Raw genomic sequence first — 27,942 nt, 5'->3', positions numbered from 1 at the left:
TTAAAAAAATAATAATTTCCTAGATTCTCAAAGGAAGTAGGCAAAAGCAATTTGTGATGCATACCTCAGGCAGCTAGCTCACCGTGTGCCCCCGTCATCACCAGCAGCATTTTTAACCTTGACTATCCAGCACTGCTGCTCAGACGGTGGGTGCAGAACAGAACCAGAGGCTGGAGAAAGCTGCTGGCCGCCTGACGGGGATGAACCCCTTTGAGCAGCCGCCTCTCGGCACGGGACGGCACGGCACGGCACGGCACGGCACGGCTGCCTGCCCAGGAAGCTCTCCCTTCCTGGGGCAAGGGAAAGGCCACTCGGTCTAGCTTAGCTTTCCTTGCCACGCAGTGGCTGTGAAAGCAGCGGGGGAAGGAGGCAGCCAGTGGCACGGAGTCCAACACAGCTTGCCTTTTTTCCCTACCCTACCATCTACTGCTTCAAGTACTCTGGTAGCTGGCAAACCTCAGCTGCTTTGACAGCCGCACGAACTCAGCTGAAGGCCACTTCTTTAATTTAGTTAGATGTTACTGTCTTTTTCTGTCACTTGTTGACATTCGTTTGTTATTGGACTCGGTCACTATTTTGAGATGGTGCAAAAAAAATTAAAGGAAGTAAGGGAAAAAAAGGAAAGTAGTGATTTTTACCAGTGAATTTGGCAGGACAACTGATAGAGCATAACAGGATGAAAACCCAAAAGCAAAAGAGAATCCCTCCTTTAGAGCAAAAGTTTTCTGCCTGACAAATACCAAAGGCCTCTTCTGATCCTTTGGAGACATGGGGCATTTCTTCCCAAAGGAATTATCAGGAAAAATTTCCAGACGATGAATGGTTGCTCCAGGTAGAGAAAGGCCTCCCAGGAACAAACAGGCCAACAGTAACATAAATAATGAACACAAAAATGAGGCTTTGCTTCATTGACTTCTCTCTCCAGCTGAGTGGTATCGATGCTAAAATCAGACCATGAAGTCTAGATGGAGTAAATCCCAGTGCTACTGCTTTGGTCTGAAAATGTCTTGAGGGCTTTAATAATTGATCCTATACCGGGTCGACTATACAAGTTTCACCTTATAATACAACGCATGCTACTTTTTACCGCCTTCTATTTCAGGATACAGTCAGAGTAATTGGACAGGCTTGCGGTTATAGACCTGAACTAGGTCTGAAGGAACAGGCTCTGCTCTGCATAGTTCCTTGTGTGATCTCTGGCAAGTCACTTCATTCCTCTGAATTTCAGTCCCTGATTGCACAATGCGATTTAGCAATTGTATTTTTTTAAGGGCATCCACCCGTTCTACACCTTGCGTGGTTAGACTGAACTATCCAGTGCAGGGATTCTCTTCTGCCACCTGTATTTGCAGTTTATGATGTGGCCCACAGTCATGGGCTGAGACTACTAGATGACAGCGGGATACCAGCACTGAAAAGTAACAACCTCAGGACAAGTTTGCCGAAGAGACATCTGTGCCCTAGGAAACCACAGAGCCTGAGCTCAGGGAAGGCAGCCGAAGCTGTGCACCACGGTGAAGCCCTTTCTTGCTTCAAGGTTGTGCCACTTAAGGCTTAACCTTCCTGGGTGCATTCGTCATTAGAGCACTCTATCAAGACGGATCATGACATCTGGGAAAAAAGTATGCTGTCCTGCAAATAAGGCTTAAACAGAAACCATCCTGCCCATAGGAGATGGGCACAGGCTGGAAAGAAGGTGTCTGCACGCCTGCAGAGAAGTCTGCTGCTGCCACTGGTGGTCTCCCCTGAGCTTGGACAGTGTATCCACTGCAGGCTTCTGCCTCGGAAGGACTCATCTGATGGACATGGGAAGCCTCCCTCTGGGTTTCCATCACCTTCACCATTGCAATAAAACACTGCTTCTGTGTAGTCAAGGCTGGTGAGGGAAACCACAGGCTTTTACGTTTATGTTTTCTGTTCCCTTTGCTTTGTTTGCAGGACATGGAAAGCAAGAAGAAATAACAGACATGTTACAGGAATCACCGACCTACATATCATAACACTAAAAAATAAGCTTGCACCACCAAAAAAGCCTCTTCTTTAACATCCATTACTTAAGCTGCTAGATGGTATTTTTACTATGTGGTATGCCCTATTTCAGCTGCTGTTGGGACTAAAATAAATTACATAAAGAATTCATACAAATCGGCATCTTGGTTCAGACCCTACCCTGTTAAGTTATACTAACCTGATCTGTGGGTGTGTAGTCATCCATGCTGACACTGTCAATTCTTTCTAAAAAGCTAGAAGAAAAATAAAAATGCGCTTAGATATGTAAAATACTGTCTAGTGTAACACTTGTCACTACCTTTTCTGGTTTAGGCTCCCACTGCAAAGCAAAACACAAGTCCAGTGGTAAAGGTATGAGTGCGATGATTTACGTACATTAATTGAGCTTACATTTCCTGAGCCAAACAACTTTTTACCCAGACTTTGTTTTATTACAGCGCTTCTACACTTACCGTTATGCGGTACCCACAAGCGGTCCAAATGCAGTTAAATATTACAATTTGGTGAAGTCCACTAAAAAAATACCAAGACTAACCATGTGTCATATAACATTACGTAGTTGTTTAGACATAAAAAAGATGTTGAGGTTTAAAAAAGAAAAGGGGGTTAAGGGTTGCCTTTATTTAGCATAATGCTAATCTAGCATAATGTTATGTTAATGATGGCCTCAGTAATGTTAGCAGAAATACCTGTTAATACATACAAATAGCTTTGGACTGCCATGCTGCCGTCGAACACTGCAACTAAAGCATAAGAAGTGGAAAGCAAAACACGAAGCAGAGGTTAACCTGTTTGAATCTATGTCACCGTAACTCAGTGAGCCACATACGGTGAAAACAGAAACTTATAACTGCAGGGAAGGACAAGAGACAAGGGAACCAGAAAAAAAAGGGGGGGAGCCACATTCTCCAATTACTTAAAACTTTTCAAGCTTTAATTCTTTCCTAGAACATGTTAGAATGGCAGTATTAAGGACATAAAAATGTGATTTTATATGTATAGATAAAACAGGCATGTTCTCCTTTCTCACGTTCACCCATTTCTTAGATTTCATGTGAGCCTGGCTGCCTCATTTTCCCTGGACTGCCCATATGTCTTAGAAGCTTTCCTGAATTTCTGCATTGTTATTTGGTATTTGGCAGTGAATGTCCCACCAGCTGACTCATCCTGCCCCAATATTATCAAAATTTCTTTACCAACTAGCAAGTTTTTTCCAGTTTTACTTGGGTGTGCATGTAGAATCTACTTAATTGCAGTGGGAAAGACAAAAAAACAGTGAACTCTTGACTTACAGTGTGACTCACTGTTAACACAGGGGTCACACACACTGACCAGTTGAAAAAATACCCCCCTAAAAGCCTGTTTGTAATTCTTATAGCACTTTCCCACGGATATGAACTGAAAGGAAAAGAAAATACACTGCGTATAGATTTACTTATACTATTTTTCTTTTTGAACCTCCATTGTTATAAAAGGGAAACAAAATGCACTATCTACAGCTAGAATACCCAGCTTTTCTTTGTGGATGATCAAGGTGTGATGGCTAAACAAGTTTATTAAAAAAAAATAAAAATCAGTTTAACACAACATGAGGGGTGCCTGATAACAAAACTGTCCTGAACAAACTCTAAAGAAAAATCACCTTTTTAGCAAACCTCCTCCCCCGCCAAAATCCACCATAAACTTACATAAAGATAAAGAAGTACATCTTTGTAGTCAGCTACAGTCACCATGAGTGTGACTGTATTCAGACCGAATGTTTTGGTCAGATAATTTTCAGCACCTTGAGAATATTGATTATGCGAAGTTTAACTTCAGTTACCCCCACAGTTAATACCGGCACTGGAGCAGAGCAATGTATTTTTAACTGGTGCACCTATCTTTAACACAACTATCAGCTCATGCTTGCAGCGCACAAGATGAAAAAAGAAGGCAAAAAAATCTTAAACCGAAAATGCCTCCAAGCTGAATCTCTTCTTAAACACAGAGTAACTTTCCTTGACATGGCTGTTCAGGCAGCACTCCTCTATTTCCAGGTCCGTTTCAAAGTCATCTTCACAGTTTCCTAACAGTGTGATCCCACGGGCCCAGAAACAGCTACTTTTCATCAGGGTAAAAGGTGAGCAGAGGGGTAAACCCAGGTCTCTGAGCGCAGTAAGGTGGTAATGCCGACAGGTTAAACAAGCCTGCAGAAAACGGGCAGGAGCCTGAGGGAGAGCTAGCAAACTGCTGCGGGCAGCACCATCGCTTGCACAGCTCAGGATCAATAAATGCAACAGAAGTCAGGGGAGAAAATGATCCTCAGCTAGGGCTGACACAGAAAGGCCTCTGGTTAAGAGTGTGGACAGAAGTGAGTATTTGTGCGACTCCATCACAAACCTCACAAGGCAGCACGAGTTGGTGTTTTTCTTGCAGAAGCGTTCCTTCTGGAGTTGATGTATAAATCAGGGACGATACAGCTTGTCTCCCTAGTACCAAGGTCATGTCGGCAGAATTTATCCAAAATTATTAAATGTGGTATTTAGTACCAATTCACATCTTTCTCACCCATACAACAAGCACTTCAAGAAGGTTATTGGTTCTTAGCATTTGCATTTTCCAAACAGGCAAATTATGGTAAAGAACAGAGGATTAATGCAGAGTTACACTACAAATAATCCATGGCAGGGTCAGGAATGAGTTAAGTCTCCTAATTAGACGTCCTATGCAGCAGCCCAAGTTGTCTTTCATGTAAAAATTGTCAGCCTCCTCCTGGTAAAAGGATCCGTTTTAAATGCCCTAAACTGCAACGCTGCAGGTAAGAGAGAGTGAGCTCTGACAAGTATCACGCGCTTAAAAAATATCACTTGACGTAGCAGCCGTAACATTTTATGCTTATAAGGTTGCTGGCCACATGCCATCTATATTAAAATAAATGCAATGATTTGCAAGGTTTTACCTGCCACCCTGCTGTATCAAGCTGCAATGGTATCACTAGCATCCAATAAATCAACATGCAACTACTATTAGGATTTGGCTAAATTTTGTAGCTTTACAGAGAATTAACCTTTTCAGTGTGTGATGGACAGGCTTCCTAAGATTTCTTTTGCAACTACGTTAAATGTGCACTGAGATTTCTAGACACGGAAACACAAAAAGCTATATTCTTACTTTTTCAAAAGAAAATCAGTTCTTAAATATCCTTCATACAAGCTCCGTACTTGGCTAATTAGCACAGTATCAAAAAATAGCTCTGACAGGCAAATGTACGTAGTAGGTATAAGTAATGGATTCCAGATGAGATAAGGAGTCAGTATTGCTGACAACTCATTACTAAATATGCTAACTTCATTCTCATTACCGTATTAAAATGGGAAAACTGGAATCACTTTTCTAAATTGCTTTTTAAAGAATGTTCATTTCTACTAATCCTAAATGCCTCTAATAATTATGTTCTGGCATAATATACATTCTTTTATACATATATATACACACACATCAGAAAATTTTAAATTTACATGACTAAAATTTCAATTTAAAGTGCCTAAAGTATGAAGATACCTTCCAACCATGGCAACGTTCATGTCTCCACTCAAAGAATCAGTGTGAAGGAAAACACAATAGCAGAAAAATGAGTAAAAATGGACACCAGTATTACTTATTATCTCCTTTTACATCCTGGTTTTTTCAGCTCAGGGATAAAATTATTGTCACAGAATAATGCCTTTATACAGTACTGACAGGTCTTCTATTTATGCAGCTTCTATAGAAACCCATACTCAGGATTTATGTTAATTCTGCAGTGACTGCTATGCATGCATGTGCAATGCACTTTAAACTCATGCATTCAACTCAACCGTGAATAAAACTATAACATATAACATTTATATTTCTACTTCACAATTGTGTTTTTATTTATTAAAGGATTTAGTCTGATAATTAGTATGACATTTAGGTTCGCACAATTTTACAGTAGGGTGTTTTACATTTCCTTACATGGAACAGCAGCACAAAGTACTTTTTTTTTTTTTTTTTTTTTTAAATAAATTAGGCAAGATATTGGAAGGAAGGTCTTCACTGCTCTGTTGGGAAATGCAGTGGTTTGGTTTGCCAACAAATTAAAGCAAAGAAAAATGGACTGATAAGTTAAAAAATCCAATCACGAGCTACTGACATTATTATATCTATTATTAAGCTGATCTGTAGTTTTATAAATATCTTCAGTGAGTTTCCTAGGAAACTCAGCTGACACTTAGTTTGACAAGCAAACTCTAAATTTTATATTATGCAAGCTGTGAACACAAAAGTACAGGTTTTAGATGTGCCTGCCAGTGCATGTGGGAACTATCAATAAGCATTATTCTCTTTAAAAACCATGGCAATTTGAGCAGCAGTAGCAGCTATACAAGAATTCTGAAAAAACGATTCATAAATGCACAAATAAAGAGGTAATCGTAAATGAAAATTCTTTTCTCACTGGGTAAATCACTATGCGGCTCTGCATAGACACTCTGACCCCACAAATGAAATCACAATTAAAAGAAAAATCATGTCTTGAGAATAATATGATAGACACAAAACCCATGCTGTATTTGTAAGTGTGTTTTGACATCCTAAGAATTGGGAAGATGAAGTGCTGAACTGCAGATCAATACAACAAACTACACATTTTAATAAATCTTTGTCTACTTCCACCATTTTTTATGCTCTCACCCCAACATTTCAAAGGCCTTGTATCCAAAAGTTTCTGTGGAAAACAAGAAATCAAACCCACCTCAAAATGCTCATCTCTTTAAAAGAAAAAGGTAATGTGGCAAATCTTTAAGGCTGTAGCTTCAAGTTCTTAGAGTGAAGAATCTCAAATTTATCCCCAAGTAAGTTCTCAGTGTCAGCAAACCTTTACATTTCTGATGGACCATTAAGAGCTTCGTAAACTCCTCAGCCAGGCTCAAAACCCAGCAGAAGCACCATAATCTACTATATGAAACCATCCAGGACCAGGACTTTGAATTCTACCCTCTTTGGATTGCAGTAAGTCACGGGTGAGGCAGACATTTCACCACAAGAACACCTACCCAGGTCTCTAGGGAGCTGAAATTGAAAAAACACCCTTTTTTTTTTTTCCTGTTGCAGTTATCAGGGACAACATCAAGATTTGAACTTTTTTTTTTTTTTTTTTCTTCTTTCTTTCCATGAAACATCTTTTGTTTTTATCAAGTAAGGGATTACAATCCTGTTAATTCTTCCTGCAATACTGGAAATAGGAAGCTATGGATTTCTGGTTTCAAGAATACCTTCGGTTCCACAGTTGGGCTTCAAGCAACCTCACATTATTCTAATATATTTCCTGGTAACTGAGAAAGACATAATGAAAACAGCCCCCCAAAACATTCTAACCCCGAAAGGATTAATTTTCCCAAGTAATTTGCTGAAAATATTGGCCAAAATCTCTCAGAAGACATTGGTAAAATTTAATGGCTAAGGATTTTCCTGTCAAATTTAAACACTCACTAAATTTTAACTACAGCTTCCATGTGGTAGTGGAGTTTTTCCCCTCTCTCCCTCCGCATCACCCTGCAGTCGCTTCCCATGAGGAGCAAGAGTAAGCACAGCAGTGAGGGCACGAGGTGGCAGAAGGAAGAGAGGGACCGAACCCCTTTTTGGATCTCACCTATGGTTTTGAATGACCAATTGCTCCAGAAGCTGTTACGGAAGAAAATACCCAGTGCAAACACTGAAGATGCTACCAAAATTGCGTGTTTATTTCTGGAGGGTTAGAAATCTATGTATTGGTATTCATCATCAACCATTTTTGGCACCTGCTAAGAGTGCTGGCTCCCCCGGACTTCTCTTTTGCTCCTGGTAGTCAAAAAGCATCTATTTCAATACCAATGTCAACCCGCTATAACCGCCTCTTCAGCCACTCGTGTAGCTGAGACACGCTTGGAAGAGGGGTGAGGACAGCAGGGACAGAGGGGAAGCTGCTGATTTACCTTGTTTATCCTTTTTTCAATTGTCAATACCGTATTTTCCCAAGGCCTGCCGACCTCCCAGCAGACCTCACGTCGCCTCGCCTGGGGTCGGCAAAAGGGCTGCTTGGAGATTACCAAATAACGTTGGGATTTATCCACAGAAACGCACCTTCACCCACCAGCAACTCATGGCTTGCCAGCAAGGAAACTGTTCTGTCAGGAGATGAAAAGGTTAAACGGGAGGCTGAGGAAGAGCGAAGTACAGTCATGCCTGAAACCCACTGGCTTGTTAGCAGGCCAGTAAAGTCTGAGGATTTGTGGTTTAATTTGGGCATTTGGACCCCGGAAGACCGAAACGCAGCCAGGACGTGGCAGCCAGGACGTGGCAGCCCGGGCTGTTCAGCTTTTCCCCATGGCTGCACTGGCCGCTCTGAGCTTCCTTCAGAGGCAGAGAGGCAACAAGACTGGGAAGGGTCTCAGGCCACCGATGGCGATCTCTCCTAGACACGCAAGCGATGGATGGCACTTTGTTGACCCAGTGTCCATACCGCCCGCTGGTGGCACAAGCAGCTCTACAGGGAAGCGTATAACCCATCTCCTTTTGCTGCCCCAGCCACCATGAAGTCATCAAGAGCAAAGCTACCATGAGACGCTTTACTGGTACCAGCAAACTATGCTCCCCCGTAATCCCATGTAGCAGGAAAACTCTAGTTTAAACCCTGTTCACAGATAATGACCTTGGCTGAGACATTAAAAGCGGTGACAGATGATGATGGTTGCAACCGAGGGCTCATCGCCATTCACGAGGTTACCCTTTCCCGCCAGGAGCCAGACAGCTAGCAGCAGTCAGAAGCGCTTTTGGCGAGGATGAAGAAAAATGGCTAAAATCCGTAGAAGAGTTTTCCTAGTCTATGTGCTTCCTAGCAGACATCCATTTTAACCTCACTTTCTCCACTGCCAAGTTGTATTTTCTCAGTATGTACTGCAGAACATCTCTAAGCTTCACAGGCTTTGGCACATGTCCAGCTATTAACCTAAACAAATGCACAAGAAGTTCAACTGCATTAAACATTTCAGATATATGAGTACTACCCCCTTTCTGCTTAATAATAGCAATCTCATTTTATTTTTTTAATTGAAAATACATGAACTAAACTAAAAAATGAACAAACAGTATGACTTCCATAACTTCTTGCCCCCACTGGTTCCCTAAATTTGTTAAGAAGCAGTGTGAATTTTGGGAAATGCATTTCTTCCTTCTAAATTTAGCAAACTAACCACTTTTTGGCTTAGCAGATGTTTTTGCTTTCCGAGCGAGAGGCCTATGGGGACCATCATTAACCCTCTTCTTAATATAAACACTGACTAAGACTTAAATCTGGAAAACTGTCATTCACACGGAAAGGTTAACAGGCTCCAGCAGAAACGAGACTCATCATCTGCCAACTTCTGCTATGTGGGATCTCAGAGAAAAGGGAAGAAGATGGGCAAAGACAGAAAGAAGAGGAAAGGTTATTTATTTATTTATATAAAAGGGGACAATATTCTTCTACTGCATGTGATTAGATGTTTTATTCCTGGGGGTGCAAGTGGCTGAGCTGCTCCAAAACATGGACTAAGAATGAAGCACTGATAAAATTTGAGGCTTCGACCAGCACATGCAAACCCTTCTTCTGACCACATTCACACCAGCTTGAATCCACTGACTTCACTGAACTTTCTTCTTCCTCATGAGAGGCCAGTCCTAGGCCAATAATCTTTATATGCATATTGATACACCCATGGAGCGTTTATATAGACACAGATTTGAGTTCTGCAATGTCAAGCCTACACGGAGCACATTCTGCAATTTTAAGTGCAATTTTGAAATAATAACACGAAAACAGAAAGCTCATATTGCATTATCCAGAGAGATCTGGATCCTGACTGCTTTGTGAGCTGATGTATGGCAGATTACCATCTCTTTATCTACTGTCTGAAGGAAACAACTGTTTAACATCTTCCAGCAACTACACGGACTGGTGCTGGAAGGGAAGCAGGGAATACCTGAAACAACAGATGAGCTACATGGGCACAATGCAACTGTCTCATCAGGACCTGAAGAATGTGCCTTTAGACAGAATGGTAGATCAAAATCTTGGTTTTATGTCCCACTAACTAAAGCACATAAGACAATCTCACCTCCACCTCTTCAGGTGAATTCTTCAAAAAGAACTTGGACTTTCATGTTCAGGAAAGCTGAACTGTGAGAAAAAACCTTGATAAAGTTTGGAGCTGTAAAATGCATGAGGTTTACAAGCACCAGCTATATACCACAAGGTTGCCAGGGGATGTCAAAAGTTAACAAAATGTATTTTCACTGGACATCGCAAACGCAGCTTTCTCTGTTACTTGCAAGTTTATCTTGCTGTGATATGGAAACACTATTTCAGTGTAACTTACACATTCTGGTTGATGGTTTTGTTTCCAAAAGTTGTTGCACTGTGGATATCCTTAGTGTACACTAAATCCACCATGAGCTGCAAGCCCTGAAGAATGCCAAATCCAGGTTAGAAAGAGCACTGGTTGTTGGAAATTAATGATCACTTAGTCTCTTGGAAGTGGTTTGGAATAATAAGTCTTATACAGTGATTGCCAGAAAGGAAAAACCAGTTTGACTGGAGTTCTCAATAGGTTGATAAAAGAGAAAGCAGAAAATCCCCAAACAGGAGAAGCAAAGGTAACAAAACACAGACTTAAAAGGAAGTCACGAGAAGTTTGTGTTTACCTGTGGCACCAGTCCAAGCTTAGTGCAAGAGAACTTGCTGCCAAGAGATTTCATGTCTAAAAGTCAAACCAGATGATTTAAAAAAGAGGATGCTAGTAGCCCCCAGAAAACCCAGACGAAGAAAAGTGAACTCTTCAGGGTGGCGAACTCTCCTGGCCAGGAAAAACACATATGCGTGTTTATTACTGTGTTCAGATCTATGCATTTTTTGTGATGTGTAAATGAAAGGAATAGTGTGTTAAAATCCTGAGCAAAATGAGAGCGTATCTGTTTGCTTTCACCTACCACGTGTTTGTCAGGTGTTGACATCACCCAGAGAATTGACATGGCTGGAGTCCTGGTAAGTGCTGGGCTTAAACAGGGCTGGCACTAGTTCCAAGGCTTAACATTTGGATCACAGGACCAGCTCTCATGAGGATGTCTTAGTGGGTCCAAGACATAGACAGGATCTGGAGTTCCTAGAGATATCTACCATCTGAGGAATATGAGGGATCTTAACACATGTCCTACCAAAGAAGAAGCTTTCTAGGGTTGCATGTAAGACGTGAAGTACGTCACCAGTGCAAACTAAGAAAACTGAAAAATTTGCTCTATGGAAAAGTCAGGAAGGCGACTAGCTTCCTACACAGTGGGAACAGTGGTCTAATGCAGACCTTCCAGAACACCTGGTAAAATTACATTTTCCTTATTGCAGTTTATGAGGTGCAGTGGCAGATCATTTTCCTTCTGCACTCCTTAATCCTTGTCCCAGCTCTAACACTGCACTCTCATACCTTTACCTAGTGTGAAGGACATGCCTCACAAAAGGTAAATGTCATGCTGGACATTAACTTCATGAGCAGCCCTTCAATGTGCAGGGCTGCTGTGTGGTTCACCAGCATATTCTCAGTTACTGGAATAGGATACTACTTTGTCAATGTTTAAGACAAGAAAACTTAACACAACAGGGCAAAAATTAATGGCTCAGGAGTTAAAGGATGGAAGGATGGATGATGAGGACTTACATCCTTCCAGTGGTTCCAGAGCATTTTACCCCCCAAAACACAAGAGAACCACTTCACCCATTGTTCAGAGGTAGGCCTGTTGCCTTCCCTTTAGCAGAGTGAAGAGACGTGGCAACCTTTCACCTTCAATGGGAAGGACTCAAAGCCTGCTCTTCCCAAAATTGTTCATGCTATGCACCAGAATTTATTAGGGTTTCCCTACTTGTAATCTAGAGCAGACAGGTTATCCTTCTTATTCCCACACACAACACACTTTGGAGCTGCACATGAAAAAAGTATCAGATAAATATCTGTATATGATTAGCTGTCTTAGAAATTACCAGGTGGAAATAAGAACAACATCAAGCAGAGGTCTAGCAGTGCAGATACAAATGCTAGACATAACCACTAGATTCCTAAGAAAATTCCTGTATCTTTACAAATGCTGCTGCTGACATGTTTTCATTAAATCACCATTATCTCACCCATTTTAGAACAGGATATATTTAACTGCTGAATATATTCAAGCAATTGGTCGTAACACCTATGGCTCGGCTGAGTGATTACCTCAGGTAGCTGGAGGAAGGCATGGAGCTGAAGCAAGGAGCTGAATTGCCACTACAAAAATGGAAGGAAGAAGGATACGGTGACCATGTCCAACTTGCTAATAATTGACCTAATTCCATTTAATAGTTACAAGCTATTTAAACAAAACGAGGGTTATAAAACTTAGTGTTCAAAACTGGACCTACAACCCTGCCACCTGTACATTTGACAGTAAGTCATGCCAACACTAATGTTTACTATTAATACGGCATTTTGTGAAAAGCATTCTGAACTGTGCACTCTCTGTACCTTTCTCTCCATGCCTGTCAATCTTCCTTGATTTTTTTCAGTGTTCAGTGCATTTGTACTATTAAAACAACAATACAATGAGTTGGGTTTGAGGAATGAGGAAAATAATTATGCAACGACCTGATTATGTCCTGCTTCAAGTTACTTTAAAGATTACATTACGCTTCTGTTTTTATTCTCTCTACCTTGTACCCAACAGGCAGCTGTCATTTCGGGGGTCCAGTTTACGAAAAGCTGGAGCAAAGGGGTCTTGGTTTGTGGATAACAGACAATTTGGCACCGCAGGCAATCCTCGCTGCACCCTGTGTGGGCTCTGTGCCGAGAGGCTGGCTGCCAGTGCCAGCACACCACCCACGGCCCCAGAGCTAGGGAAGGAGGGGCTGAGCAGCAGCGGGCACGCTGTGCCGGTGCTGCAATACAGCAGCAGCAGTGCCCGAGCCAGCCTGAGGATCCCTGCCTGGAGCCACCTGGAAGCCTGGCAGGTGCAGCTCCTTGCAGGATCGCGGCCAACATCACCACCCCTGAGGGTACCGTGGTGCTAACTGCGAGAACAACCTCGGCCTTCACAGCTGAAAAGTCACCCTGCCACTTTGTAGGAGCTGTTGCTTTGTACCATGTACACATCTGCAAGGAAGGGCAGTGGCTTGATAAAAGCTTACTTTATTTAAAAAAAATAATTAAAAAATCCACTGAGGCCAATTTTAAATCCTGGACAACTTCTAAAGCTCCTAAAAACAGGCACCAAGGAGGAAGTTGAACTTCCCAATTTGTCTTCTCCACCCATACAGTTAGTGGAAAAAACGTGGAAGATTTATGCAATAGCAGCTGGAGAAGGCCGAGAAGAAATATACAAATAAGGCATAAATGTCAGAAAGCCAAAGCCACTTGTCAGTTCAGATCTCAAAATGTTGTCTTTGCTCTCTTTTTTTTTTTCTTTTAGAGAGAAGATTATAAATAGCATTCCCAACTTGCATGTAACCTGTGGAAATGAAAACCAGGAATCCTTTGTTCTCTAAATACAGAACCATCACTCATGTGTTTACGTAATGACATATAGCCAGTGATATATTGGCAGGTCATCCTGCGGTCAGGCTGTGAGAGCAGGTACGAGTTTTGTATTTTCAGGGAGAAAAGTAGATGCATTTTTATCCTTTTGCCTTTTTTTCCCCCCACTGCAAACCTGTGGGCTCCTAGAACAACAAATTCCTTACCAGATTATTTTTTTCCCATCAAACTCTGTGCCTGTGTGACGTTGTGGCTCAGATGCTGGGAAATGCTCTGAGAAGGAGTGTGCCCTGGCACCCGTCCTGAGGGCAAGAACCACCTTTGTGATGGCTTCTAAGGATCTGACCTTTTTCCCCAGGAAAATCCATATTAAACCAAATTCTAATACATAAGTTCTTCATACTATTCCTTAGGTGAGTGAATGCCCTCAGGAGGCAGAGCTGGGGGATCTAAAGTAGGATGTGAAGAAGGATGAGGACCTTTCACTTTAGCCTCTGGGATCTTGGCTCTGCAATGAGATGACACTCTCAATCATACAGAGTTGGATGTTTTTCAAACAATAAATCTCGGAAGATTCACTAAGCGATACCAGACCTAAACTGCAAAGTTACAGACAAAACCCCAGTCCTGTGGAAAGGAATATTCTATGGAATTACTGTCTCTGTCCAGTACCTCAGAAATTAATTTTTAAATTAATGGTGTAGTATTTTAAAAAATGCTCTTCCCTCCCCTACAAAAAAAGCCTAAAAAACCTTTCTCCAAAATGGCTTTCAATACTAAGGTGCATTGCAGTTCAGTGCAAACAGAGCAAAGATTAATTAAGGACTAGACATTTTATTAAAGTCATCACAGAAACAGAATCAAACCACAAAGTTCTGTTGTTGTTTGGTTTTCTACTTCCAATTAAATGGGATTTCTTATGCCAAATACCAGAGCCCAGGTATGGCAGCCAAATCCGCAGGCGTTTATTTTAATCAAATAAACACACAGATAATTGCTAATCTTATAATCCCTTCAAATTGTTAGTAACCTTCTTAATTAGATTACTAATAATCCAGTCCTAACACCAGCACTGTAAACACTGATCTCTTGCCCTTAACAAATGTCTGTCTTGCAACAGGGTATCATGCATTAGACTTGAAAGCACCCAAAGGCCACGCTTCCTTCAGAAAAATAATTACTTTGCTTTGTGGAGGGGCGCATTCACAGAATTTTTAAGTAAATCCAAAAAATACATTTTACATCATAACTGTGATGGTGTTTTGAAAGCAAAAGCTATTCCGTAATTTGGCAGGTGCTGATACTTTACTTTTTTTACAAGATGCTCTCTTGAGAAGGTCTTAGTGCTACTCATATTCAAAAAGCAAAAATTAATACTCACACTTAAAGGAACCGATTTTGACTGTGGTTTTTAAATTTCAGAATTTTATTAAGTATTTCTAATACCTTCAGCACAAACCCTTGAAAACCCTACAACAAATGGAATACAAATCAAAAGTGTAAGTAATAAACAACCACAGGTCTTTAAGACAGACATCGTCACTTACTGGTTATGTGTCGCATCTGGAGCTGCCCTGACCTAAATTCAGCTCAAGCACTGCAATGCACTTCCGAGCAGATTTGGTGTCAAAACATGATGTGGACAAAAGCCAAATCACAGAATTGAGGAAGCGGGGACATTTCCCACTGGTTTTTATGCCTTTTGCTTGTGTTTCTTCCCATCTCAGCAGCGAGAAACCGTACGATGGGCTCTACCACAACACTTTGTGGGTGTCCTGGGCCACCTCTGCCTCTCCAGACAAGACACAGATGCTACGTAGATTGACAGCCCACGCCAGTAGGAAAGAAACGATGACTAGAATTAATCTGAAGCATACTAAAAGTGCATTGAAAAACTGCTGACCTGTTCTTCAAAACTGACACCATTTTCAAGGCGAGTCATTTTCTCATAGAAGCTACAGGTAAGAGAGAATTTTAGTAACTGCAGAACAAACGTAGATAAAATAAACATGAATGAATGGCAAGATATTCTGCCCTATAGACAAGGGCAGCTTTGTACTTTCCTGCATCATTTTTTTCTTTTGTCAGAATGATTAAATATTTTAGATACACAGAGGGACTACGAAATTCAGTGCAAGAAAAGCTTTGATTCTACCGAGACTCACACACAAACATAGTTCTAAGGATATAAGTAATCCTACTGAATGCAGCAAGACTTTGGAATTCAGTGGGACTGCTCATACGCTTAAAGGATCAGTAATGTGTGCAAAATTTTGGACTCCTGGAGCCTGAATGAAGGTCTTTCCCTTAAAGCAAATGGAGACCCCACGTTTTGCTTGTTGCAGACCAACTCCAAACATCGCAGTCAGAACTATGGTCCAACAACACGCAACATCGCATGGCATGTTGCAGGTACAGAGGTGGCCTTTTATTCTGGGAAATGATCACACCTGTGTCACTCTCCACAAGTGTAATTATCTTGCTATTAAGAGTAACCTGTAAAGAGATTTTTCTAAAATCCAGCCGCTTTAGATATGCATCATTAGCCCTCTCTCGTATCTTCCAAGTAGCATGCTTAACAGAGGATATAATAAATGTAATAACACTTTACCTAACAGCGGTTTTGCCAACACCTGACCTACGGGAACCATCAGCACACAGCAGGACACCAGCACTGACAGGCTCCTCTGCAACCGCCACCAAGCCACCAGGAACAAGCCAGGCTCCAGCTTTACCTCCTAGCCTGGCACGTTATGTTTAAAATACTTCTCCTCAATACAGTGTGGATGATCCTACAAGGGCATTGGAACAAAGCCACAACCTAGCTCACTTTCTGGGAAGTGCTGCCTGCTACCTGTCCAGGAACTGCCATGGGCAATGCCATCGGCCACACCAACCCAGGGGCTGGCCTGTGAGCCGCTGGGGCCCCAGGCCAGCCACATGCTGCTTTATAAAGCAAGACTGGCACATTGATTTGTTGAAACGACTAGGAAAACTAGTACTATGCCCAGGTCATAATTTACCATCACTAATGCCAACCTGTCCTCTGAGGAGAACAGCCACGTAAGTGCTACGAGGTATTGTCAATTATGCATGCAGAATTTGTTTTCCACCATTAACTGATTTTCTTCAGCAGTTCACCTTAAAATGTCTTCCGTTCTGGCAAGGAATACAACATCATGCAACACCCATGTCCTGCTTAATTACAGCAGGAGAATAAAAGAACTAGAAAAGTGAACTAAGCTATAGGAACTCACTCCTTTACACCCCTATCCCACCCTGTATTCTCTTAAAAAGTGTTTTAAGATAAAATTTCTTTGTATTGAGAATTTGAACGACTATGGTCTTTATCTTTAAATGTGACTTCTAGAAGAGAGAGGTGCCTGGAAGTAGAACACAGAACAGCGCTGGTGACCCAACTAGACTTTTCTGTATTCAGAAACTAGGCTTTACTGCTTCAAATGCAACTATACTGATTATCACCAGAAATCTGGTAATAAGCTGGCTACAATTAAAATTTAGTACAGATACCATATAGACACCAAATGTCAAGGACATGCCCATGCATTAACACTGAAAATACAATTCAATACGACAAGGGATTGGAAGTAAATTTTTGCAAAGAAGCCAGTGCATCATGGCGTCATAATTTCTGCTAAAACGACCAATGTTATAAAATAAAACATGACCTACAATTGTTAAGGTAAGGAATAGAAAGCAAGATAAAATGAGAAACCAATGGATTAATATTAATAAATAAAAATAATGCTGTAAAACTACACTCAACTGAGAAAATTAATTATGACGTGACACAAATACAGATGGGCCATTTTGAAGGAAACAAAATGCATTTCACATAAACCCACAACCAACCATTTTTAGGCAGTGCATAAATCAATTACTCTTTCTCTATAATTGTTAATAAAATCATTTACCTATATTAGCACCAAGCCATCTTTAAGATGGCAAGATGTATTTTATTCTAACGTCCCCCAGAATATACACACAAATGATCAGGACTGCCCTGGCAGGCCACCCAGCATGTTTAGAGTTATATATATACACACACATCTGTATCAGTGTTGAAGAGCTTCGTTCTGTTATTTACACCATCTACTGTGCAGCTGAGGGAACATCTCTGAACCTAGCAGTACGGGGAAAACTGCGGAAGGAGCAATTTAGATAGAAATATATCAAAATTGAAGCCATGAAAGAAGGAAAGGTTTCTTATTTGTAGCACAAAGAAATTCCATCTGGTTAGACTGTGGTTTTTTTCTTGTAGAAATCAAACAGGAAATTAATCTCTCCCCCTCCCCCCTTTATAAAACACGGCATTTTCATTTATGATGCCAAAAGCTTGACATTTGTAGATTTGTCTGCCACTAGTCATTAATCAGCCTTGTATCATTTATAGGTAGAAGGATATCTCCTGACAGATACAGAAAACAGATTCAGAACCAAAGCTGAAAATCATATAAAGACAGATATATAGATACACATTTTAGCACCCTGGAGTACATTTCCAAAAATAAACTAGTCAAATGGATATCTTCCTAAAAAAGCTGATTGCATAAGCATAATTACACTAAACACAAGTACCTGCACTATCTCTCTGCACGTTATAAATAGTTCAAAGTTACAATACACAGCCTCATTCTAAAACGCTATTGTTCTAAGTTCATGCCTTCTCTCACAATCCTTTCAAAAAAGGCCCCCAGCCGTGACTGCTAGACCCAGTACTATCTTCCTGATGTTGCTATATACCTTCTTAGACTCCAAATACACTACTTCCAGCTTGCAACCCACACTGATTATCCAAAGAAAAGACTATTCCAGCAGTTTGAAAAGTTGCTTGATCATATCACTCTTTCTCTATTAATTGCCAGGATTCCTCTGCTTGCTTACAGAGTTTTAATTCTATAACTCAACAACTTTTTATCATCTTGGAAAAACCAACTGAGAGGCACGTATTTCAGAATGCCATTTATTAGAAGTGCTGGGGCAAGATCCTCTTCAGAAACCTTAAGCTGAGACCGCTGAGCAGGATACCAAGTTGGATCCAAGGATCCAAAAAAACCTCCTGCAAAGTAGTGGCTGAGGGAAGCACTACCTGCAAGATGCACACTGAGGTGAGAATGCTGGGGATTTTTCCCTTCCTGTCTTGCTTTTTGACATAAGATCCCATTTACTGAATTTGTGCAAAGAGGACTGAATTTCATCTTAGCAACAAGTCGCAAGTGAGCATAAAAAGCACTTCTGAGAGGAAGGCGATGAATTGGCAATGCCAATCAATACCATGTAGTAGTGCTCATCAGTGCCAAGGCACCACTCAGACAATCTAAACACCACTGTAGGTAACACAAAATTTGTATATTTTTCATTAAGTTGTTATATCCATCAGAGATGGGCAGCTGCCTGGCACAAATTCTAATTTTAATCATCTGTCATTTAAAGGTTAAAACCAGGGGGCAAACCTAACCCCAGTGAGGAAGCCCTTGTGTCAGCAAGAGCAGTTTTGCTGTATGACACAAGTATGACAACGCAGTGGGTTGCATGACATTTTGCTGACAGCAAGGGCTTTGCTTAGAAATTGAGGGTACAGAAGAGCTGTAGTTTGTACTGATGCTGATGACAATCCGGATAATATCACCTCCTCAGCTCCATTTCTGCATGTTGCATGTGCAGTATGCAATTCTTCCTATACATGGTATATAACGATGAACATAGCAATTAAAAGCAAACCAGCTGATATTACTTAAAGCTACTGAAATAACTACGTATTTCTGAGAAAATGCAAAGGAGAAACAAACAAATAAAAGACAATCCACGACAACAGAAAAACACCTGTATGCTTTACTCAATATACAATACACAAAATAAGGATCTTTCTGCTTCCTGTTGGGTATTTGCGACAATCTTTATTCAGTATTTCATCCCATAGGGGAAGACTTCTTTCTGTCCTGCATCTAGCTTCTGAAACAGGTGTCTACCCACGTTTCAGACGCTGGAGGAATTAAGTAAATACACAACTATGAGCTGATTCTACTCCCCGTGAAATCAATGCAGCAACCTCACCTTCTTCTGTAGAATGAATCAAGCACACTTCGCAATTTACCTTTAAAGTTCAGCAAGGTATGTGGAGGCTCCCAAATACATCACATTTGCATAATAAGTAAAAGGGGTCTTCCCAATGTGCTAAGAATCATAAGATACTACTAAAATCCAGTATCATTCTTCCAAATTATGAGAGTTGAGAATAGTACTGCAAGATTTATCAAGTAGCTAGAACTGAAGAAAGAGATAAATATCAACGAAAGGATGGTTGGGATAAGGACGAGGAAATGCTGAACTAGAACTTATGAAACTCACATTACAGAAAAAAAAGACAAGACACCCACAGGATAGGTACTAACTATGGATAAGAGAAAATTATAACTGAGATTATCTTCATGGAGATCCACAGGCATACAAAGAATTACAGCAGACATCTACTGAAATTTAAATTAGCCAGCTCAATGACTGATAGCAGTATATCTGCTATGTCAAGGTTTCAGTGCCTGAGCCCAGTATTTTAGAAACCTGGCTGTATGCAAGCTGCTTCTTTCTGCACAGGTACCCAGACTGGTTAGGTTAATGGCAAGCTGGGTGTGTCCAGACGGGCTGCAATCGCACCTGTAGTCTGCGTCAAAAGGTTCAAAGAGCCTGAAAAAGAACTGGCAAAAAAGAGAAATCCAGAAAAAACTTCTGCAGTGCATGCATCAGAGAAAAGTTAAGACTCATGTATAGCAGTCTCTTTACAAGAGATTGTGGAACAAGAAAATTACAGCTATTACAAGCTGATTATAAATACTATGTCCTTGAAAAGGTTTTGCAACTATATATAATAATGCAAGCTTTGATCTACTTGTATTTAATTTACTACATAATTAAAACAGTCCTATAAGCCAAATTTAATTTAAGCAGTCATATCTTAACCCAGCATAATTTTCAAGAAATCTTACTCCTTTTCAATTATATTGCCATATGTTAATACGATAGCTTTTAAGACTTTTTTTTTTATTTACATACATTTCATAGCTGACCTGCTGAAAGACTAGACTTCATAATATCCCAGTAAAGAAGCATCTGTTGCAAGTTTCCCTGTAGATAGCAGATTCCCAGCAACTATTATTCTTTTTAACTTGCAATTTTTTTGCATCACTGAGAGCTCAATGCAATTATTTCCGAAGCGTGCCATCTCTGCTCTACGCTTCATTCAGTAAAAACTGTTTTACAGATGCCTTAGCGGTGAGCTGAGCTGTAGAAGATGTAATTTGTGAGCTGGATGTGACGTACAGCTTGGCTTCACAATGCCTCGCAGGCATGCCGTTTTGTTTATTTTGCTTATTCCTGATAACACTGAGGTGTGTGTCTGAAAGGCCGACATGGCATCCAGAGAGCGGGAGATCCCCCAGCTCTCGCTGCCTGCTTTGGTTTCCTCCCAGGGCTGGCGCAGGAAATGCAGTGGTTGCAATACACGCAACTCCCCAGGCCTCCGTAAGCAGTGTCAGCGCTGCAAAGGCTACTTAGTTTGGCCACAAACACGTAGGTGATTACTAACTTCTGCTTCAGTGTGGCAGATTGGCTGAGAATAAACAGCAAGTTGTTACAGAAAACAGACCGTCGTTAGCATCGGGAAAATCACAATTAGCTCTTGCTCTCCAAATTCTGTTTTTCTGAGGCCTAAAAACACCACAAAAATTCTAGCTGAAGACAAACTCCTTTCCTGTGATTTACACTTATTTCAAATCAGAATGTTTTCAGCTTATTTGTTTTTTGATGTTACAATGACAGGAGCCATTCTAGCAAAACCAGACACAAGAATGTGTTGCAGTTTGCATTTTAAAGGGAAAGAGATGGGTACTGCAATAAGGAGGCAGTGTATCTGTGCAAGGGAACGGCGTAACAAGAAGCAAGTAGCCGACATTCAGCTGTTTATTCAGAGATATTGATAGCCATATCTTCTTGTCTTATCTTACAGTAAGGCAGCACAGGACACTTGGATTCTCAACTCAAGCAGCAACTATGGATTCTGTGTTCAGCTGGATGCTCCCTTGATTTGGCTACAGGCATTTGAAAACATTTATTTATTATCAACAGAAGAGCTGCTGTTTTTTCCTTTCTATGTCAATTGATAATTTCTATAAATTGTATCAAGTATTTTTGCTGTCTTTTTGTCAGAGAATGTTGAACATACTTAGAAAGGGATTCTGGCACAAAAAAATCAAAATACTTTCCTTAAAAAAAAAAAAAAAAAAAAAAAAAAAGGCTAATGTCTGAATTGTTTACAAACACTCAGCTCAGAGTCCATGTCTTTAGCATTACTGAATGAGTTGAGATGTGCATGCAACAATCTTTCACAATTTACTGTTTCTACTCCTTTTTTCTTAGCTTTTCCTACTCCCGACATTACATTCTGTTTTTTAGATTTTTTTTTCCCGGCTGCAACTTGCCTGAAACATAATGGCTAAACAAAAATGTATAGCCAGTGGGTCAGATGAGGTTACAGCTCCTCTTTGACATCAGTCTATTAAACTTACAATTTCAGAAAGAATCACAGAGTCCTTCCTTCCCCACACCTATACCAGACTTGTGCCATGTCCGATATGCCTAAAGAGCTCATCCATATCATCATTCCTTCCCAACCCAGGGACCAGTTTGAGCGACTCTTCCACCAGCCCTGGGGAAAAACCCGGTCAGGAGTGGCAGGGAGGTGACAAGAGGGACTCGTTGCACCCAAGGGCCCCTTTGTGCCAGTGCTGACACAACCGGCACTGCTGTGTGCACTTGTCTTTATCTGCCTATTGTGTATTGATCTCACGTAACCCTTTTCTGCATAGGCTGCTGTTGTAGGGAAATCATATTATTCAGCTTTCTCAGGCTGACATCCTTTTCCCCAAGTCACTTTTTCACAGCTATTTGCATTTACTCTAAGAGCAGCAAACAGTCTCCCATTCCCCAGGCTCCTGAAAGAGAATCTCCAACAAATTCATACCTTATAGTTCATTACAATACATGCATCTGCAGGACCAAGAGAGGATGCATTACCTTAACAGGTGATTTTCAGGAAGAAGGGAAGCAGCCCTTTTGTTTTTTTAAACTATCTATAGAAATGAAAATTTTCCACCTTTTTTAACCTTCATGCAGGTTGTATCTCAGCTGCTTGAGTATCAATAAACTCATGCTACTGACTGACTATAAGCTTTCATGCCAAAGGCTTGGGAAGTGACTTTAAGTAATAGACAGTCTTGAAATTACTGAGTTAAAATATATTTGTCCCTTCAAAAGCATGCAGACACATGGAAACCAAAGCAAACGTAAGTAAAAGTTAATCTTTGAAAGGTTCAGTCGGTATTTACCCAGGTTAATGTACGATTTCTGAGGACAGATACATTTCATGCAAAAAATCCACAAAATAATAAAAAGTGCTAATTATGAATGGAAAATGTCACAGTTGAATATGTCAAAGTAAAGTATTAATTCATATTGCTTGCTGAAAAACAACATCTCACATGCTGTAAAGCAGTGCTTTTACAGCAAGGACATCCCCTACACAGTGCCTCTGCAGAAAAATGCATCCCCTTTTGCTATGCTTATGTATCTTCAGACAACAATTACTCTTGATAGAAGATACAGACAATTAAATAATAATTTCTTAATAAAATGCCTAACGGTAAGGACTGCATCAAGTGAGACAATGGGACACGAGGAAACACAGAATTATTATTATGCTCCCATGTTTGCAAAATACGAAAACCTCCTAAGAAACAGAGTTGGTAAGTCGGTGCATTTGGTCCTCGCGTGAGGCTTTGATTTGGGTTTTTTAGGTACCTGAAGCTTGTTTTTTGACAGCACCCTTGTTTTGTTTACAGCACATTGCTGGGATACTCCCTTCGATTCAGCCTGACACACGTGATGCTCCTCTTCTGTTCTGCAGTGCTGCTGCTGCTGCACTAAAAATAGCTTCCGCTTGCTTTGGCTCCACGTCTAATTTATGGAAACTCACAGAAAAGAAGGCCCCTGTTAGTGGGTGAGCGACATACGATTTTGCAGCTTGTGCTGTTAATCTCACTTGGCCTCTTGAAATGTATCACTGAAAATTTAAAATGTAAGCCTGCAGTTAGTGGTGGCTAGGGGGAAAGAAGATAATGCTTAATAGGTTTCATTTATTTTTAAGGTGGTTTAATGCTAACTTAACTGAAAACGTAGAACAGTTGGAGTATGCTGTGTAAAAATGCCTAGAATTTAGAATAGAAATTTATAAGGGACTACTAGTGCCCACACTTGTTTAGGGGAAGTGCCATAAGGATTTTCTTAATTAGTTTACAAATTACAGTAAAATTACAAACCTCCTGTTTGCTGTAACAGCTTTCAGATGTTCTGTATAAACTTCATTGTGCCATAAAAGTCATCGTGTACGTACGTCCTCCAAGAAATGCTGATTTTACAAACTTTGCCACAAAACCTGCCTCTGTGTGAAACAATATTTTGCATGCATACCTCAACACAAATCTGACATATATCCGTCTCTGAAAAAATCAAAGTTTATGCTAAAATTCAAACACCAAAGTAAGTTCAAGTAAGTGGTTATTTTTCTTTCTACAAAAGGGGTTTTAATTTCCTAAAGTGGAACTTTTCAGATACTCATTTGTAGCACCAAGTCTAGGAGTGTCACCGGCTGAGCTGGAGCTAGTTTCAAGCAAAAATTGAAATAGAAACAGGGATGGCATAAGTCTAGTACCTGTAATAATGCACTATTTGCTTAATGGCTTAAATCTGCAAAGACAGGAACACTGAAGCAGTGAATAAAAATTCCAAAACTGAAAAGGAAGGCCTATTTTCCTTTGAAAGTTTTTAGGGTGAGTAATGAAGACAATAAAGAAATTTGGATTTAGATTTTATTTCAGATATGAACTCAAGTTAAGGAAACCTCAGATGTCAATCAGCAGTTTAAGCAGAGAGAGATTTCAAGGCTTTAATCTTGTAAAAAACCAGCAAATAAACTGGCTGGCTCTGTCCAGAAAGGCTCCGGTGCATAAATTTAGCAGTCTGTTTGCAAGCTATCAATTTAAGGATTGGTATCTGAACTGTTATCCAAGTAGGGACATTACTTAGCAACTACCACAGCTAAAAAGGAATTTTCGTAAGTCTCAAGAGAGGTTATGATTTATTGAGCAAAAAACTCCAAGAAAATCCCAAAACCAGTTCAGGCTGGCTACAGTTAGCTGCTTGTGAGTTACATGACTAAGTAATGGTCACAGTGAGTCTATATCAACCTATTTACACAAAAAATACTGTGTTGTGTTACCATTAAAAGGTCTTTAATTGAACAAACAATTACTGGCTTCAATACATCTTTTAGGCAAACCCTGTTTTTTACATCCCGGCATGGGGAAAACAAAAGGGCAAACAAAACCCACTGCATGCACACACATTCAGAAAAAGGGTATAGTCTAAGAGAAGAATGAAAAATAGCAGCTCTGCAGCAGAGTTTTTGTATGCAACTGTGTATGATGGAGGGGGAGAGAGTGAGAAAACTGTATGATTCAATGCTCGCAGAAGTGTCTTTTTCCTTTCTACCCTAACTGTTCAATTCTCTTATTTTCAAGGAGTTCAAACCAGAGCTTTAAAAGCCTCTTTTTGTATCTGGGTCATATAAACATGAAATTCTGTTTACATTCTTAATTATAAACATGTATTGAAAATCCCTGGTCTATCTCCAACCCCAAATCAGTTTGATAGCATTCAAATTAGTGTTTACAGTCTGGCACTCATTGCCTTCGCAGCCTCAGATCTGGGCGTCCACGCTGCTGATAGAAGAGTGAACCATAAAGTCCTGCAGCCTTGCACCATAATTGCTAGAAAGCAAAAGAGAGATGAGATGTAGATCTAAGGTCTTAAGCGTAGGAGAGGAGAGAGAGCAGAGGCAGCCATCCCTTTCAAGATCTCACACCCTGCTCTGTTCATCTCCTATCAGCGCTAAGGTAACAGCATGTGAATACAAAGCTTGGCCCTGCCTTAATATAATTCGGAATGTTACATAAGTGCTTGATAAACAAAGCAGGCAGCTAGAAATGAGATAACACAGCCATGTGTATATTCAGCTGACTACTTACTTAGATTCCCAGCTAGTACGCTGTGACTGTGATAAAGGGAAAGAAAATGGCCATAAATACCAACCTCTAAAGGCATTCTTGGTTCTTTTAGGACACCTCAGTTTTTAACACCATGTGCAGGATAAACATGTCAACATTTTTAATATGGCCAGATCATATTTTTTATTTCTTTTTTCCTCCCATGCTTCTGAAGACTAAAACGGCTGGCAATATAGGAAGCATTTCAAAACCATTTTCCTACCTACCCACAGCTACACAGGACAGGTCACATCTTTTACATGCACCTTTAAAAACGTACTAGAAACTAAATGATACTTCTCAGCTTTGCAAAGTTAATTCCAGACAATAATTAGGATGGAAGCTGCCAGACGCATTACCTGAACATCCCACTGCACAAAACACATGTGCAATGTCATGAAAGATCCCAGGAAAAACCTCAGACACAACCTCTAATGTATACCTTTACTGGTGAGATGAGAAACATTTAAAGCAGTGGTAACTGCATCTGTTGTCTTATTGCAGAATGAAAATAAAAGCGTGAGGCCATGAAAATAAAGGCCATGAAAATAAAAGCATGAAAGTGAACTGACCCAGCTTCACGCTGATAAGCGATTATCGAACATAGTATGTTTCTAGTCAATTAAAATCCTGCTTTTAAAAAAGTTTACAAATACCTTAAAACAAAAGCACACTGCTCCAGAACAGCAGCTAGAAAAGCCAGGGAAAGGAAAGAAAGAATGCATGGGAAGTACTGATAAAAAAACCTCCAAACAAAATGAAACAAACTGAGAACCCCAAATGAGAGTTTAAACACAAGCTACACTTCTAGAAACGTTATCTTAGTTGTACTAAAAATATACATCAAAATGCCCACTACTGCTATCTGAAGCTCCCTTCTGTCGGGCCCTCTTCCTTTAGAGCAAACAAAGTCATAGTAATAGCTAGTTTTCCTCCAACTTCCCCTGTGAACAAGATCCGCTGGTGGATATAAGCGGTCAGCCACTGCCACCAGTTCTACAAACTTCCACATTTCTCTAATCCTCTTCATTGTCTTGCCTTATAATATTTCTAAGTGGTTTAACAGCACATGCCAGTATTTTTCATAACTCCCTAGAGGGGTGGCTGTTACTTCTCACCCATCACCATCTTAGGCCAGACAGGAGGCATCATCCAAAAGTTACATATTTCTTACAAAGTCCAGAAGAAAAAGATAATCCTGTTCTTTTATATTCACTATGACTGGATTCGTACTTTCTCAAATATTACAACTTTTTTAGAACCACAAACAATTTTTGGCTGCCCTACACTAAAAAGAGGAAAGCACGTTCTCCCAGCTGCCACATGAAGCAGTGTTTCTCATGAAGACAAGCTGTCAAGAATTTTTTTTTTTTTATTAGGGAAAAAATCTACATTGTTATGCACGTGTCCCTAACTGACGTAAGGAAATTGCCTGCCATGAGATTTATCTTGCAGCTACAAAACATGCCCTGTGGCCACCTGGTCATCTGCTGCAGAGTTGGGGTTGATGAAGCAAAGGGATACAGACATATTGAACCACCTCCCTCCTTTGGAGCCAGAGGGAGGCTTTATTGACCGCAGTTCTCCGCCTTGGTTTATCTCAAGCTCAAGTATAGGGAGAAACAGAGACCAAATCTATGCGTGCAGTTTTAAAGGACTGCCACGGGTCATCTAATCACGTGCACCAGGACAGGTGAGGAAGGAGTTTCTGAAGTAATCTGAAGTTTCCTCAACAGAGAGAATTTTATTTCTTAACTGTAACTTTGGGATTGAGTGGCAGGGTCCAGTTCTGCCAGAGGACCAGGGACCACTCCTCAGAACTAAAAGGTCTGGCAGCAGCTACGACTGTCACCTCAAAATGTGGCCAAGAGACTGGCTGCACCAGCAGATGTGCCAGGTGAGCCTGAGGACTTTAATTTCTGTGCAAGGTGCAGGGACATCTGAAGTCCCCTCCCAAGTTCACATGTTGTAAAGCAGTAAAATAAAAGCAAGTCAATGCAGCATGCATGGTGTACTGTACCATGCTGTGAGATTAAAAATAATACATGGCTTATTTGTGAATTACACTGGTGCAACTCTGTATCACATGCAATTGGTATCTCCTGTAAAGAGCTACTGTGTCATTCAAATACATTAACAGTTGTGCTATGCCTTTTAGCCCTCAGAACTTATTCTAGTAGAGTTACCTTTGAATTTCC

The 27,942-nt window shown here is 40.6% G+C and overlaps 1 protein-coding gene across 7 annotated transcripts in view; it reads right to left on the bottom strand.

Annotated features, from left to right (window-relative positions):
- GNAL (G protein subunit alpha L) overlaps positions 1-27,942 on the bottom strand; it is a 193,658-nt gene that overhangs the window by 12,366 nt on the left and 153,350 nt on the right. For 6 of the 7 annotated variants that reach the window (XM_049830328.1, XM_049830327.1, XM_049830330.1 and 3 more), the window contains one exon: positions 2,189-2,243. In XM_049830328.1, the coding sequence (XP_049686285.1) occupies positions 2,189-2,243 (55 nt within the window). Of the gene's footprint in view, positions 1-638; positions 2,142-2,188; positions 2,244-27,942 lie in introns of those variants that run through there. The other variant, XM_049830333.1, reaches the window with a different exon arrangement.

This window comes from Accipiter gentilis, chromosome 27, assembly GCF_929443795.1.
Source record: "Accipiter gentilis chromosome 27, bAccGen1.1, whole genome shotgun sequence".
NCBI lineage: Eukaryota > Metazoa > Chordata > Aves > Accipitriformes > Accipitridae > Astur > Astur gentilis.
This window is presented reverse-complemented; position numbering and strand designations above follow the sequence as displayed.